Genomic DNA, 12,009 nt, shown 5'->3' with positions numbered 1-12,009 from the left:
CTGAGTTTTGTTACAATTTCGGAGATGACGCGTGTCTCTATTTCTTTCCCATTGAAAAGCGATGATCAAAAGGTCCTCCTCCCAGACTGTGGCTTTGTGTCCAACCAAAGAAGATAATATTTTCTAATTAATTTCCCAGAGGACGCCCTGGTTTCGGAGTTTCATTAACATGAGAGGTTAGGGGGCTGAGAAGAGGGGCACTTCATCAACCCCTGGTTGCAAAAACTACCCCGTAAGTAGAGCTAATTATTTGTTGTGTGATGGTCGAGGTCAGAGTGTTAAACTCGACCCTGTGGAGGGGGTCTCCACTGGGTCGAGTTTAACACTTTGACCCCCCCCCCCAAGAGTGACCTGCATCTTATTTCTCCTTACGGTATAACCCCTGATTAAGACAGTAAAGTCACGGGAATAGAGAAAATGGTCACGAACTTCAGAAGCCCTTGATTAAGAAACGTATAAAGAACAGATATGATGAATATGATGAAGTTCATATATTTTGAACTGCGGTAATAGATACGTATGATGCACGATCCTCGCAGCAGAGAGCGCTATTTACGAATCAACTTAACGGCCTGCTCCCAGTTGGCTTGTTAGCTCAATTGGTAGAGCGCTGCACTAGTATCGCAGAGGTCAATGGTTCGAATCCTGTACAGGCCTGATTTTTTTCAGGTCTGATTTTTGCTATTGCACAAATAGCGCTCTCTGCTGCGAGGATCGTGCATCATACGTATGTATTAAGAACAGTAGGGAAAATACGCATACAGATGTTTGGGTATAAAAGGTTAAAGAACAGCTCACTGTAGAGGAGGATCAAATGGGCTTTTCAGAAGGAATGGAGGGGGGGGGAACAGTCGCTGCCAAAAGAGTTTAAAGGGGGAGGGGGACTACAGAAAATTGACTGCTAATTAAAGGGGATCGTAAGAATATTACAGAACCTTCAGGGGGATCAGGTCAATTTAACCGTGACACAAAGGAAATCCTCCTTATTCCCCTCCCCCTAGATAACCAATGACCTAAATCAAAACAAGTGAACAATGAATATATTACCGTCCTCTGCTCGTCTCCTTCGCGAATTCTAAAGTTGTGTTCAAGGACAGCATACATGATTCTACCAACTCCAAACGACGGTTCGATCACGTGGGGTTCTACGTCACGCACTACAAAAAAAACGAAAAAAAAAAAAAAAAAAACAAAAACAAACAGGTTAGACTTCTGTAATTCCCCCTGAAAATAAAAAGGTTGTAAACAGACCTTGGTAACATCTTTGTTTAACTTACCATGAATTTCCTTCTGGTATCGTTTGATCTCCCTAATCATGGCCTTTTCAATGACAAATTCCTTGTTTTCTACCGTTAAATTCACCTTTCTAAGAAAAACATGGAATGAAAAGTATAAAAAAAAATTTAAACTAGACCGGATTTAAAGTCGCAAATTCCCTTGGCTGATACAATATTGCAAGCTACCAGGTCGCACAAAATGATGCTAAACCCTTTACACACTAACATCAGTATGCAAGTTCTCCGTACTGTTCTCTATACATTCCCTTAGCTGCTGGCTGCTGTTTGATTAAGGGGGTGATACTGTTGGGAGAAATTTGATACTTATCGCTCTCAGGGGTGAAGAGATGAATGCTTACGGCGGACAAAACATTTAATTATGACTTGTTGACTTCTTAACTAACTTTGTTTCGCCATAATTCGCGAAAAATAATGAAATACCAAACGCTTGGTTCAATCCCTCCAGGAACCCTGTAGAAACAAATCTTTAAAACCCCTCGGTCACTCTCTCAGTAAGTGGAAACATTTCCATTTAAATGAGCAAAAACAACTCAAAGTAGGCGGCTGTAAGTGACATATTCGCGCGTTTATTTACTTTAGTCGTTCTAATATATCAAGTTGCATTAGAGAACGTCTAGCAAGTTAAGTCACACGAAAAAAAAAAGGACTCGTGTTTCGTTTCCTTTTTACCTACCCGTTTTCATTAAGCTTGTCCTCAAACTCTTTGATAGCATCCCTGTCCATCTGAGCCAGATAATCCATGACAACTTTCCCTTCCTTTTTAAATGCTTTGCCAATTGCTGGCTTCTCTGGGACGATTTCCACAATGTCAATCATTTCCTAAACAGAGCAATGAGCACCAAATTGTTGCAATGAATAAGGAATTTTTAATCGAGTTGCAAAAATAGTCTGCGGAAACATTGCCTTTACTACACTTCGCTCTGTCTCGCTATGGAATACAGGATAATGAACTGAACTGGTTTACGGACTATTTATTCCTCCGAAACCAGATCGTTCAATTTAAGGGAGTATTGTCAGAACCTAACCCTGTTTTCACAGGTATTCCCCAAGGAAGTATACTCGGGCCGTTATTGTTTTAATTCATTTTAATGATGTCCACAACTCCGTTTTTCTAAGATTATCACATACGCAGATGACTCGGTAATTTTCACATCCTCGAAAGACTTGGATATTAACCAACACAACCTCAGCGAAGACATCAATAGCCTCGCCTCCTGGTTTCGAGATAACGAACTCATCATTAATCTCAAAAAAGGAAAAACTGAATTAATGCTATTCGGAACAGCAAAAAGATTAAGTGGTTTTGATGGCAAAGATAAACCTCTCAGTAAATGGATCTCGCATCGACACGACTACAAATTACAAGTACCTAGGTGTCTATCTGGACCCTACATTGAATCTTGACAAGCACTTTTAAAAAAACATACAAGAAATCTGCAGGAAGAGTGAATTTATTACGACGAATCCGTTCTAACACTGACACCTTAAGCGCTGAACGAATTTACAGAGCAATGATAATGCCCATATTCACTTATTGCGGTCAAATTACGCTCGGTTTGTCAGAGAAACGAAGGTGCCAAATAAGAAACTTGGAACAACATAGTCACAGGATTATTCTGCAAAACTCAAAAATGTCTAAACTGTGAACTCCGTCTACCCACAATTGAAATTTTTTTAAAGAAAAGGGCTTGTCTATTTGTTTTTGATTGCCTAAAAGGCAATGTTTGTAGTCCTTTCAAAGAATATTTTAATTTCTTAAACCACGATTTTAATACGAGGAACAGAGGGACCACCGTTGCTCTGCCGAAAGTGAGACTTGACTTTGCTCGGAAAAGTTTTTATCTTTTAGGAGCTTCGGCTTTTAATTTTTTACCTTTAAAAATCAAGCAAATTAGCAGTAGGGTACTATTTAGGGAGTCTTTAGATCAATTTTTTGTATTGGGCATTTAGTTAGTTGCGTAGTCATTCTTATCTTATTCTAGTTTTTATCCTTATATTAGGTTATTTAGACAGGACCCCATTGATAACAGTGCTCCTGCACTGAAGGGCTATCCTGTATAAATATTCGTTATTATTATTGTTATTACCACTCAAGTTTCCCGCGCTTGAAACGCGTTACACCAAAAGCAAAAGTTATCACAACCACGTGACAAATTCAATATAGAGAGGCAAGAGTATTCTAAGCCAATTACAGAGCAAGGTAAGGTCCGTATTACTTTCAACTTACCAGTGGGAAAAACGCTTTCAAAAACATTTGGGCGCCAATATTAGAATATAATTAAAAGTCGACGGGCAAAATTTAAAACCACTATAGAACTGGTGGTGATGGCGTAACCAGAATTCAAATGACGCCGATGCGTTACACGTGAAAATTAACTACCAAACACGACAAAAAGTGTGTACAACAGTTACGGATACCGATTGCTCCAGATCAACTTGAGCGACCAGTCTCTCGCCAGTAGCTTTTGTGTGAACGGAAAGATCATAACAAGCCCTGTCTGCACATCCAACGCATTCTATCCAGCCCTAGGAAAAAAAAAAAAAACAGAAAATCGATTTATAACATAACCAAAGTAAAGCGCGCGCTCTGATTGATCAATTTAGCGTCCCCCATTTGCCCATGGGTGTACGCTGCTGACGTGAGCAAATGCAAAGACTATTTTTACGCGCGCGCTTGTTTTTTCTGGTCGCGTAAGATTTGTCAAATAAAAGGGAACTCTTTAGCTACAATGTATCAATGTTATGTTATAAAACAAATGGTAAACACCACAGCGTACACTATTGAGTTATGGATGCACTTGGGAGGTTTGCTAAGCACTCAAGAAGCTAGAGTCGCTCTCGGCTATCGCCTCGAGCGACTCTTACGCTTCTTCCGTGCTTAGCAACCTCCCGCGTGCATCCATAACTCAATAGTGTACGCTGTGGTGTTTACCATTTGTTAAGTAGTTAGTAAAATACTATTACTGCGAACTTTTTAAATCTTCGCTTTTTCCTGAATTACTCACACCAACTTAGCCATCACTTGCGCCAAATAACTCAGCATCTTTCCACTTGTGGCGCTCAAACACACGCACTCATTAATTCATCTGCAGTTATTGTGATTTGTAACTTTAGAAAGCTAAGAGCCATTGTTTCTTAGCTCCATGTTAGCCTGCTCATGAACTAGGCAGCACCCGTCTCCTTGCGGTGGAAAGAAGCGCGACATCTTAGACCAATGAGAACAAAGCAGATCACGATTCGATTCTCGATTGCGCGATGTCAAACCAAAACCAAAATAATCCCAACAGCCACTCAGAAGAAAGGAAAATACCTTTAAGAGCCAATGAAATTAAAAATAACCAAACTACCAAAGCGCGAGAAAACGCAGGCGATCAAGTCTAAATTGGTTTTACTTTAGCATCTGATTGGTGGAGAGAATGGCGCGATTTTTCAGGGCCAATCACGGAGCCAAGTAAAGCAAAAACAAAGCAATCTCGGTTTACTTTCGACACTGAATTGAAAATTACTCTATTGCAGTACATGTACACTCTACTGCGAGTTACGTATCTCGAGAACTAGAAAAATTATCCCACTACTTACATAGGAGGTAAGGAGTTCGGCGTCCCAACAGTCACAAGCGTAATGTGCCATTTCATTGAACATGTGCTGCCTGAAGCGGATCTTACTTGGATCAGCCCCAACCTTCAGCAAGAAGAGGAACACGCGGCCGAGGAAGTAACCCATGGTCTGGGAACTGACAATTTTCTGATGACAAATCGAGAATGTTTCAGTACAAGAATTGACCAAGAACTGGCGGCCTCACGTTTTAGAAATCGTTGACTTATGGAAGCAAAAATTACAAGCAGCCGCCAAGCGAATCCGAACTCTAACACAAATGATTTGGATATATCAACAAAGTTGAAATGGTAAATTGGCCACCGTAACGATTACAAAAGCTGACGTTCCGAGCGTTAGCCCTTCGTCGTTAGCACTTCGTTAGCTCCGACGAAGGGCTAACGCTCGAAACGTCAGCTTTTGTAATCGTTACGGTGGCCAATTTACCATTTCAACTTTGTTGATATATCCAAACTATTTCGTTACCCCCACCGACGCAGTCCCAAACAGTTTCTTTCGAAACTATCAGCCTTCTAACACAAATGATTTATCATAAGGAATTACATCGCAAACACAACCATCTACAAATTAAAAAAAAATATTCTTTCTTGGAAGCAATCTACCACTGACCTGATTGACAGCATCCTCCACAGTGATCTCCAGTGCCGGTTTACCCTCAATCTGATGTTCTGACGGAAAAAGCCTCAGTTTTTGAGAGCTCACATTTTCAAACTTGGGATGGCTCTTGTCACTTGGATCCACAAAGTGCTCGATTTCAGCCAGGGTAAATTCTCTACATTAAAAAAAAAAAAAAAAAAAAAAAGAAAAAAAAAAAAAAAGAATAGGGAGACCATCATATAATAAAATACGTACACTTTCTACATAATTACTACGTTGATCGACGAAGAAGATTTATTCATTATGAACAGTATCCTAGCAATTGTATGCATATTCTCCATACTGCTCTTCATACGTTTCCAAAGGGTCTGAGAGAGAGGACTTTTGTTACAATCAGGAGCTTTCCTTAGTTGATGATCATTGCTTTTCTTCTCGTGACCTTAATGTGTGATTCAGGGGTGATATTGTAAGGAGAAATTAGATGCTAGTCACTCTTCAGACTCAAAGGATTAGCACTGGTCAGAGAGTAGATGATGGAAGAGTGGGTAACCTGGTTAAAAAAGAGCTAGAAGGACTCAGCTGGAATTTGTCACAGGTCACTGTCATATGAATCAATCTTGTCCTATTCAGAACCTAAAACTGTAACTTCAGTTATGGAGGGAGTAGAGTTTTAGATGAATGCAAGAAAGCCATTGTCAGGATTCCAATATTTAGCAAAGATCTGATTGTTAATTCTCTCCTGTAACTGCTTCACACTACCCTGTAAATTCTTTATGAGAATTTAGTGTTAGGTCAAGATAACATCTTCTACCTGATAAGTTTGAGTATTCTCACTACCTGTTTACTGGATAATGTAGGGATATTGTGGCAAGAAATTACATGTTAATCACTTCTAGGAGTTAAGGGAAATCACCAGAACAGATGCATGTTGTGCTCTTGTTTTTTACCTTACTCTCAGAAGACCTGATCGAGGTGAAATTTCATTTCTAAAAGCAGGTCCAATCTGTGCTGAGGCAAATGGTAGTCTTCCGTTATTAGCATCCAAGAGGCGTTTGAAATTCACAAAGATTCCTTGAGCTGTTTCTGGTCTGAGGAAGCTGTAAAAAATAAAAGTAAATAAGAAAAAAAAATAAGAAGATACAATAGGAGACATTTAACAATTTTTTATTGGATTTCAAAAGAAATCTGAAATATCTTTTACCTCTATGTTCTATGACTGGTCTGAAAGATCCCACAACACCATTTTAACCAATCCGATACAGAGATAAAACAATCCCAAAGAAATCATGTGTTTTCCAGCCCTTAAGGGCAGTCACGTGTAAATAGTTTGACCTCTTATCGGCTCCTTGTGACGTTTTCCTTTAATTTGTTGTGATTGGCCTCTATGATCACTTTGAGTTTAGCTTTACAGAAATCCATTCAAAACCATCCCAGTATGAGTATATCAGCTAAAAAAATTGATGGAAGCTTTTTACAGCAGGGAGAAAGCCCCATGTTAAGATGGCCCTTACCCAGGGATGAGCCCACTGGGACCGATTGAGGTTGAAAACATCAAATTGAACTCCACAGGATCAGTCAGATCATTCCCTGTTACTGGAGACTTGGCATTGTACTTTTTCAAAAGCTCCCCCAGTTCTTTCATTCCATAGTTATCAATCTAAGGAGAAAAAAGCCACCTCACTTGTTAACACTTTACACCCTTAGCACCTGCCTTAGTTCACCTGACAACGCATAAAAGTCAAGCCCCTGCAGGCTAAGTATCACATAAACAACAAGTTAATGAGTTATCTGCTTAACTTTCTAAAAACCACATTACCTGGCCAATGACACTTTCATACTCTTTCCTCTTCTCTTCCTCCAGTTTCTTATCTGCTAATAGTTTTTCTAGGTGTCCTGCATCAAATAAATAAACAAGATCCCAAAATCAATTAAACTTAAAATATGCAAGAAAAAAGTGCTTCTTCCCCTTATAAGTGTGATGAATATCTATGCACTACATTAAAAGAAAGTGGAGGCACGGTGGCCTCATGGTTAGTGCGCTCAACTCCGGATCGAGCGGTCCTGGTTCGAGCCCCGGCCGGAACATTGTGTTGTGTTCTTAGGCAAGACACTTTTCTCTCACAGTGCCTCTTTTCACCCAGGTGTATAAATGGGTACCGGCAATTTAATACTGGAGATAACCCTGCGATGGACTGGCATCCCATCTAGGGGGGAGTAGAAATACTCCTAGTCACTTCATGCTACATAAACTGGAGTTAAGCACCAGCCTAATGGACCACTAGGCTCGTAAACAGACTTTATCTACATTAAAAGAAATGCATTTACAAAAGTCGGCACTCAAGTCATGGGGCTTTACAGGGCCCAAGCCTATCCCAGTTTCTGCAGCATGAAGTGTCAAGGAAGGATTGCAGGTTCGCTCACAGCACTTAATCAGGTTTTCCTTACAGCTTGTCAATACCCATCGATACTCTTGCATGGAGAGAAGCACTGTAAGAGGCAAGTGTCTTGCATGGCCCAAGAGTGCATCACAATGGTGCACACAGATCTCAAACCTCAGCATCATGAGCTGCTGTCCAGCATGCTAATTATTCGTACGCTCCACCTCCCCATTTGTTGGTACATTAATGATGCAAATTTATTTATTACACGACTTGGGCAGTCAGAGGGCCAATAACTAAAACCAACCAATCAAAATGCACTATTGCCGGTCAATATTCTCTCAGTATTGGACCGGGCACTGTCCTGAATGGTCCTGAATGATACCGCACTTGTGTTCCTTTGAACTTCAGTCGTATAATAAATCTCTTATTAACCAAGCTTGCTCGGGACCGTACTGGAAGAATATCGGCCCTCACTCTTTTTTGTATCGTCAAGACCTCGGGCCGATATTCTCCCAGTGCGGCCCTCGCGCTTGGTTAATAAGATATATGTAATTGCTCTTCCTCTACCATCACTTTTGAATAATGGAAGAAGTTGTTAGTATTAGCACACCTTCCAACAGATGATCAGCTCTGTAACAGTCACCAGTCTTGACATCCTTAACCATAAAATCAGCAAACCTGTCAACATGCCCGGATGCTCTGAAACAAGAAAAATAATCAATACAATCAAAACTACCTCCTTACTTTTAGTTAATAAGGAAATCAGTTTCAAAGAAAATGTATCTAGGTTCATAACTTTGTGAAACTTAACAATCCAAATTCTCCTAACAGTATCACCACTGAATCAAACATCAAAGCCATGAGAATAATGAAAATGATCACCAACTGAAGAAGCTTTTGATTGCTAAACAAAATCTCCCTGTCAGCACCTTAGGAAAGTTATAGAGAACAATATGGAGAATATGCATTCTGATATAAGGGTGTAAAATGATAACATGTACCTACAGAAACCTCCCTTTGTTTCACACTTTCTCAGTTGTAATTTGATTATATCAACATTTTGAGTGTTAGCCCTTCATCACAGCAAATGACGAAGGGCTAACCCTTGAAATGTAAGCTTTTTAACTCGTTACGGGGGCCAATTTACAATTTCAACTTAGTTGATAAAACCAAATTACCTTGTCACCCCCACCGACGCAGCACCACAGTTTCTTTAGAAACTTACCCACTTTATTCATTTCTCAGTTAAAGTCAACTGTTTACTCACTTAAGGACTGAATGAGGCGTCAATAGAGAGGCCCTGATTTCCAGCATTTGCTCTTCCAAAACAAAGTGTGATTTCCATATGTTTATCATGTTGGCCTCCATAGCACAACCAGAAGGCCCATAATCATACAACCCTGCTACACCTGCCATCCAAAGGAAGATATATGACTTTAAAATAACTTCACTAAGTAAACCTTTTCTCTCCACCATGATCAAAAACAAAAATTCTTTGCAATGACTGTGGTACATTCTTTATCATTTTGGATCTAAGAATTTGGTATTGAATCAAGAAGTATTCCCTGCTTAAGATTTATCTTGCCCCTCTTTTTCGATTTTTTAGGAAAAATTCCTTCTTAGTCACTCCCATCAGGATCTCATTTAATTTAGTGATTCGCCTCCCTGTCTGCTAACTCCAGATTACTCCACATAGTCAACTAACCTCCATAGATTTCAAAAGAAGGGACAAAAAAGAAGCGCCTCTTTAACAAGTCCTCCAGTTTTGACCTGTCAAATTTTTCTTGCTTGGGCGCCATTTCTTTTTCCTGAAAGTGAGGGATTTCAATTTCAAATATTTTAGAATAAAGATTAGCTTGTCTGTACTGAAGATAAAACCCTTTGAACTTCCACATGCAAACAGACAGTAATGTCAGTAACTAACATCAGTACACATATTCTCCATACTGGTCTCTGTACTTTTCCCAGGGTGCTGACAAGAAGAATTTGATTAACAATCAAGAGCATCAGACAGACAGACATCTATATTTATACAGGATAGCCCCTTCAGTGTAGTAAACACTGGTATCAACGGGGGTCCTGTTACCCACCCAACCCACCCCAGGGGAGGACATCCATCACACAGTAATCTCGTGCGTGGGAAATTAACGTCTCCTGCCCCTAACCCTGCAGGAGACGGGACCTCCATTTATTCGTCCCTATCCGAGAAGACTAGAATATCTAACCATTTCTTGATGTTAAAGAAAGGAAGCATATTCTTCTCAGTTAATTTTAAGACCCTGAGTGTTGGTCCGGCCGGTATTGAACTCTCGACCTCCCGCACAGCAGTCCGGCGCTCTCCCAATTGAGCTAACCAGGCGGCGGTTTAACCAGGCGGTCTAACCAGGCGGTCTAACCAGGCGGCGGCATCTTTAGCTAGAGATTGTTTCCTTTATTCTCATCGCCTTCATGTGTGATTCAGGGTCATAATGTGAGGAGAAAATAGATACTAATCACTCTTAAGGGTCAAAAGATCAATTCAAGCCTAAGGAAAAAAAGCCGCCATCCTTGAGTGGAAATCGAGCTTTGACAAGGTAAGCAATTAATACCAGGAATTCAACACTACATCATAAAATAACTGTAAATATATTTTTAAGTTGCATTCATACCTTGGTCTCAAAGGCCTTCTTCCGAACTTTAAGTTCTTTGATGGCAACTTCGAGGTCTGGTACTGGAGCATTTTCAGCTTTTAGCTTTCTTACCAAGTCACCCTGAAGCAGAATAAATCAACCAAAACACAGGTTGTAGAAATGTACAATGCATTTACAGGAATGTGATCAATTATAACCTATGCATAATCATAATTTCTGTGTAACCTCATGAAATGCAGATGTGGGTTGCAGTGGAGAAATACATCACACTTACCTCCTTTTCTCCTTATCTATAATATTTAATTAAGTGTTCTGTTTGTGTTTAGGGCAAAAAACTAATAAAGTACGATGATGGGCTGTAAATTAAATAAACCTTTATCTGGCTTCGTGTTCTATAAGAGGATAACTCCCTTGCTAAAAGGGAACCTTTCTCCAGACCTATTCCCTCAACATTTTTCTCTCTAGCAAACTTTTCTTTTAAATTTCAGACAATCATTCATCAACTCACAAACATCATCCTCTAAAATAAAGGGTCTCCTATCTACATACTGTGGCAATATCTGCTGGTTGATCCTATTTTTTAATTTATTCTCAGCATGTACTTGAATATAAAAGACGATGGCCTTAACATAAAAAAAAAAAAATTGCTTAAAACGATATATATAGATCCTCTATTTACTAATCGACATGTGACAAGAATACCTCAATTCAAGCACAGTTCCTCACAATTAAACGACAAATAGAGAGATGTGTTGGTTACCAACGAGAAGAAGGAGTCGGTTTAAGGGAAAGAAAGTTATTTTTTGGGATGATGCAATATGTAAGACATGCAGCGTATTTACAGAACTAAGCTCTTATCAGAGTTTGATAGTAAGATCCACGAAATCAGACCATATCGCTTAAAAAAAAAAAAAAAACAAAACAAAACAAAACCAAAAAAATTGAAAAGAACCTAGACTAAGTACTGAATATTCATTTCCCTCTGAAAATACCCATACACAGCTTTCCGAGTTTCCAAGGATCTACTTCCGTTCAAATTTCCGAATATGGTCAATATGGAAACAGAACAACATTGATGGTTGTACGTTACTAATGATATGTACGGTACACACTAAAACAATAATACTTTCACAAAAATTTTCCATTTAAACATTGAGTAGCTCTCATTACATACCTGCTCCTTCAAAGATTTTCGTAGATTCTCCAGAATGGTTGAATTTTCGGCGTCGTCGGCAGACATTGTTTTTATTCCCAGAAAAATTATTAACTTAGAGAAGTTTTCGAAACCCCACTCAGGCAATCTAAGAGGCTGGAAGATATTTCTGCAATTTTGTAGCCTGAAGATATAACCTTGACTTGGACTTCTTGCAAAAAATTGCGTCTTCGAAAATAAACTTCGGAAGACAAACAGTGAATTCATTCAATCAGTGATTCATCGTTCTGCCACGAGGATTGGAATGCCAGTGTGCCATGCGCCGATAAAATCGA

General features: G+C 39.5%; 1 protein-coding gene across 1 annotated transcript in view; it reads right to left on the bottom strand.

Annotated features, from left to right (window-relative positions):
• Positions 1-11,988, bottom strand: part of LOC111337415 (glycine--tRNA ligase) — a 13,501-nt gene extending 1,513 nt beyond the window's left edge. The window contains exons 1-14 of the mRNA XM_088740167.1: positions 11,696-11,988; positions 10,540-10,641; positions 9,597-9,699; positions 9,159-9,300; positions 8,502-8,590; positions 7,327-7,403; positions 7,022-7,167; positions 6,458-6,607; positions 5,523-5,685; positions 4,878-5,042; positions 3,717-3,824; positions 1,972-2,117; positions 1,278-1,366; positions 1,048-1,157 (exon numbers count right to left, since the gene is read on the bottom strand). Coding sequence (XP_088596293.1) covers positions 1,048-1,157; positions 1,278-1,366; positions 1,972-2,117; positions 3,717-3,824; positions 4,878-5,042; positions 5,523-5,685; positions 6,458-6,607; positions 7,022-7,167; positions 7,327-7,403; positions 8,502-8,590; positions 9,159-9,300; positions 9,597-9,699; positions 10,540-10,641; positions 11,696-11,941 — 1,836 coding nt within the window. The 5' untranslated portion in view covers positions 11,942-11,988. The remainder of the gene's footprint in view (positions 1-1,047; positions 1,158-1,277; positions 1,367-1,971; positions 2,118-3,716; positions 3,825-4,877; positions 5,043-5,522; positions 5,686-6,457; positions 6,608-7,021; positions 7,168-7,326; positions 7,404-8,501; positions 8,591-9,158; positions 9,301-9,596; positions 9,700-10,539; positions 10,642-11,695) is intronic.
• Positions 11,989-12,009: the final 21 nt, after the last annotated feature.

The sequence above is a fragment of the Stylophora pistillata genome, chromosome 12 (assembly GCF_964205215.1).
Source record: "Stylophora pistillata chromosome 12, jaStyPist1.2, whole genome shotgun sequence".
NCBI classification, from domain to species: domain Eukaryota; kingdom Metazoa; phylum Cnidaria; class Anthozoa; order Scleractinia; family Pocilloporidae; genus Stylophora; species Stylophora pistillata.
The sequence above is the reverse complement of the archived record's forward strand: the minus strand, read 5'-3'. Positions and strand labels throughout refer to the sequence as shown.